Source organism: Lactuca sativa, chromosome 5 (genome assembly GCF_002870075.4).
Source record: "Lactuca sativa cultivar Salinas chromosome 5, Lsat_Salinas_v11, whole genome shotgun sequence".
Lineage (NCBI taxonomy): Eukaryota > Viridiplantae > Streptophyta > Magnoliopsida > Asterales > Asteraceae > Lactuca > Lactuca sativa.
This window is the reverse complement of record NC_056627.2, coordinates 326,654,012-326,657,956: the sequence shown is the minus strand read 5'-3', so window position 1 is coordinate 326,657,956 and position 3,945 is coordinate 326,654,012. Positions and strand designations below refer to the sequence as shown.

Here is a 3,945-nt window from a genome sequence, read left to right as displayed (position 1 = left end):
TAAAACACAATATATTATATGGCAATAACCGGAAAAAAAAACCCACTAAATTAATTTTGGGTCTATTTAAACACTCAGATAATTTCAATATATAGTGAAAAACCCCTTGGTGGTTTTTTCAAACATATGCCCTACATGAACATGTATTGGTGCCCCATGTCAAAACTCATTTGCTTAAAGTGGAACATTCTATTAATTGCCAAAAGCTTTTCGGCGACATAAAAAAAAAAGCCATTTTAGAGTTTAGAAATCCATAGATTGTTGTATGCTAAATGCCTAAATGACATAAACAAAATGGTCTTAAAACAACAATGGGAATAAATAGATATTAATCTTCTTATTACCTGAAGATGAACAAGTTTCAAAGAGCTTAAATACCAATTACACCACCAATGATTTCATCATCGTCATCCAGAATGACTACTAACGATTACTATAAGAAACTTAGTATGTACGTGTGATTGTGATTGTGATTCATCAATTAATCAAGAACAACAAATTGCACACCTGATCAATCCATTTTCGTTGCAATTAGGGCACCTAATCGATCTCCCTTCTTCTTCCTCAAAAACCTTCCTGCTGCCATTGCAATTTGGGCATGGCAGAAATCTTGCATCCCCACAATTATCGCAAACAAACCCAGGATCAATAATAGGAAAACCCTTCATAAACTTAAACATACTTCCTTCCTCGTGAAGCCGTTTGATCTCATCTGCACCACCGATATGTTTACCCCTGATGAACAGTTGTGGCAGAGTGAATCCTTTACCTTCAAAAACACCTTGTAGTTCCTCTTTGTAAGCGGAATCCATTGAAATGTCCCTTTCATCGATGAAGACTCGAAACCCTTTTAAAATCATTCGAATCTCACAGCAATCTTCGTAAGTTTTTCGGATTCCTCTCAAACTTGTGTAGTACAATACAATTCTATCTTCACAACCAGATAGAACACAACCCCCTTTTGTATCTGTGATTTCTGTAACGGAATGACTTGCTAATTTCGATTCTTTGCAACCAAGAACTCTAGAAGACAATGCTTTGTTGTAACTAGAAACCAAATTGGAATCCATTTTCGATAGCAGTGATTCTTCAGATAAATGCTTCCACAAAGGCTTAGGCTCCGAATGCTCCACCAATTCGTACGGACCACCTAACCCGAAAGAAACATAGGTTTTTTCCTTCGATACGTTACTTAATTTTCCAAAGTAAGAATTGGGTTGCTTCGGATTATCGTTAATCATATCAAATTCATCATCTAAACCTTCCATGAGCTCCCAGGTGTTAATCACGGAGTCTGGAGACGAAGCCGGGTGTTCTTCTAGGGTTCTATTATTGTCGGTGGTGGTGGTGGTGGTGTTGTTGTCGATGAGGATGAGGGAGCCGTATGTGGTGGAAGTGAGGGAGACGAAGTGATTTGAATCGCCTTTTCGGAGGGGAGGATGATGGATTAGAGGAGTGGGTAGAGACATGGTTCGCGAAACAGGGGTTTGTGTTGAAGATGAGTTGTAATAGTGATCTGAGAATGGGGAATAGAAATGGTGAGGGGAAGGTGAAGAGGTGGAGGAATTTGACGGTGGGTGTTGGTGATCGGCGAATGCGGAGGCGGCGGTGGTGGTGATGGTGGTGGTGGTGAAGTGAAATGGTGGAGAAGAACGAGAAGCAGAGCAACCCATTTAAATCAAAGAAATTCAAACTGATTGGGATTGTGTTGTGTATATATTAAATTCGGATATGTCGGAAGGAAACGAGAGATGAGCAGGTGAGAATGGAGCTTACAGAGGATTGAAGCTATGGTGGATTGGGGGACGAAGATGATGAAAAGAGAGAGAATAGATGAGTAATGAGAATTTAATGGAGGGTTGTTAGTTAGAAGAAGCCATTGACTTAGCTTGCATTTTGGGCTAATATAAAACAGATAATAATTATTTAACATAAATCAATACTTTGCAACAATATTTAAATAATGCACAATAAATATCGCATTGTTTTAAAAAGAAGATAAATTAAATAATGCACAATAAATATCACATTGTTTTAAAAATAAAATAAATTAATATAAAGTTATAAACTGTCAAAAAGTACCAAAACGAAAATAACAAGTTATATAATAAGGTGTTTCTATATGTATTCAATCTCTTTCATATATATTAACTCGCGGTTTTTTAAAAAAAAAAGAAAAAAAAAAACATAAATTTACCAACGTAAAATATCTATTTCACTTCAAATAAAAACAACTAAAATTATGAAGACGTTAAAATGTAATAATGTTACCTCTGTAGCTTACACACTTATGAGCCCACACCTATCAACTCCTAGTTTTTCTTTTTTGTTTTTTAAAACGATTAGCTTATATATTTTTAATTTATTCCAAGATATATATTTTTGTCATAATATATTAAAACAAGGAAATACAAAAATCAAATATTTTTTTATTTTTTCTTTATATTCATCCTCTTATTTACTTCAAATTATGACGGTTGTCATGTTTAATTTAATTAATAAATATTTAAGACATTTGTAGCAATCTAAAGTAAATAGGATTATGGATATAAAAAAATATATATTATGGATATAAAGAAAATATACAGTAAATAGGATTATGGATATGAAGAAAATATACGAGGTTATGCAATATTTATATTTTTCTCCCTGTCGATTTTAGATTGCGACAAATGTCTTAAATATTTATTAATTTAATTAAATATGACACTTGTCATAGTTTTAAATAGATAAGAGAATGAGTAGGAAGAAAAAATATGAGGATATTTGATTTCTCTAAAACAAAAGACTTCTAGCCAAAATTCTCTTCCTCCCTCTCCATATTCCTTAGTAGCTAGCCTTTGATGTGAACCATCAGAGGTACGACGCTTGTGGTGCTAGCTACCAAAGTTTTGAAGAAGAAGGATTCAAGATTGTTTACAATAACAATCTAAAGATTAGTTTTCTTATCTTGTGAATTAGTTTATTCATAGGAAATTTTGTATGCTAGTGATTCATAGTATGTTGCTATATGTGAAAGACATAGATCAAACTGTTGGATTAGTGTCTAAGTCCATAACTATTTTGGTATGTACTTGACCCGATGGTGCATGGTCCTTTTGGGTTGCCTTCACCAAAGCAACTTGATAGGATGAATTATGGAGAGAGAGAGAGAGAGAGAGATGATTAATCATGATTTATTAATATATTATGAGAATAATATATTAAAGGAGAAATCATATTGTTTAATTAATATTAGTCAAGAATTAATAAGAATTAACTTTGTGGCTAAAAGACATTAATTAAATAAAGGGAATTAGAACTGTCAATTGTGTGATAGTTGAATATTAGGCTAATGGACTCCATAAAGGATGGAGTGGACGAATTCTATGGGGAAACCCATTAGAAATCGTCCAAGGCCTCTAAGGAGGGAGTCAATGGGTTGCTTAGGGCCTAAGCAGTCAAATTAGGGTTTCTTTGTTAGATAACCCTAATAGCCTCACTATTTAAGGACCCCTAGGGCACCAAAAACGTGGTCAACTAATTCCTTAGGGTTTCTACACGTTTTTTGGTGTCTCCTCTCTTCTCATTCTTCATCCTCTTGCTCTTGGTGTTTGTGAGCCATTAGAGGAGTGACACTTGTGACTCTAAGCTTTCTAAAGCCATTACAAGGAGGATTTGAGATTGTTATTGCTACATAACAATCAAGGTAAGATCTAAACCCCAATGTTATGTTAATATGATTAATTGTATGCTAGATCTAGGGTTTATAGCTTTGGATATTCAATTGCATGTTCATTAGACAAACTAGATCCAAAAGCTATTAGGGTTTGCATGCACACCATAGGAATGATGTTTTGCTCAAAACCCTTTAGTGGTATCAGAGTCATGGCTATTTTTTTGATGTATTTGATGCTATTATGGATTATCCTTGCGCAAAATTCGAAATTTAGGGTTTCTGGGGGC

The 3,945-nt window shown here is 34.3% G+C and overlaps 1 protein-coding gene across 1 annotated transcript; it reads right to left on the bottom strand.

Moving 5' to 3' along the window:
* Window positions 1–312: 312 nt before the first annotated feature.
* On the bottom strand, window positions 313–1,898 carry LOC111878346 (uncharacterized protein At5g39865). Its single transcript, XM_023874855.3, has one exon. It carries the CDS (start codon window positions 1,671–1,673, stop codon window positions 486–488), a length of 1,188 nt encoding a protein of 395 aa, XP_023730623.1. The 5' UTR covers window positions 1,674–1,898; the 3' UTR covers window positions 313–485.
* Between the last annotated feature and the right edge of the window lie 2,047 nt (window positions 1,899–3,945).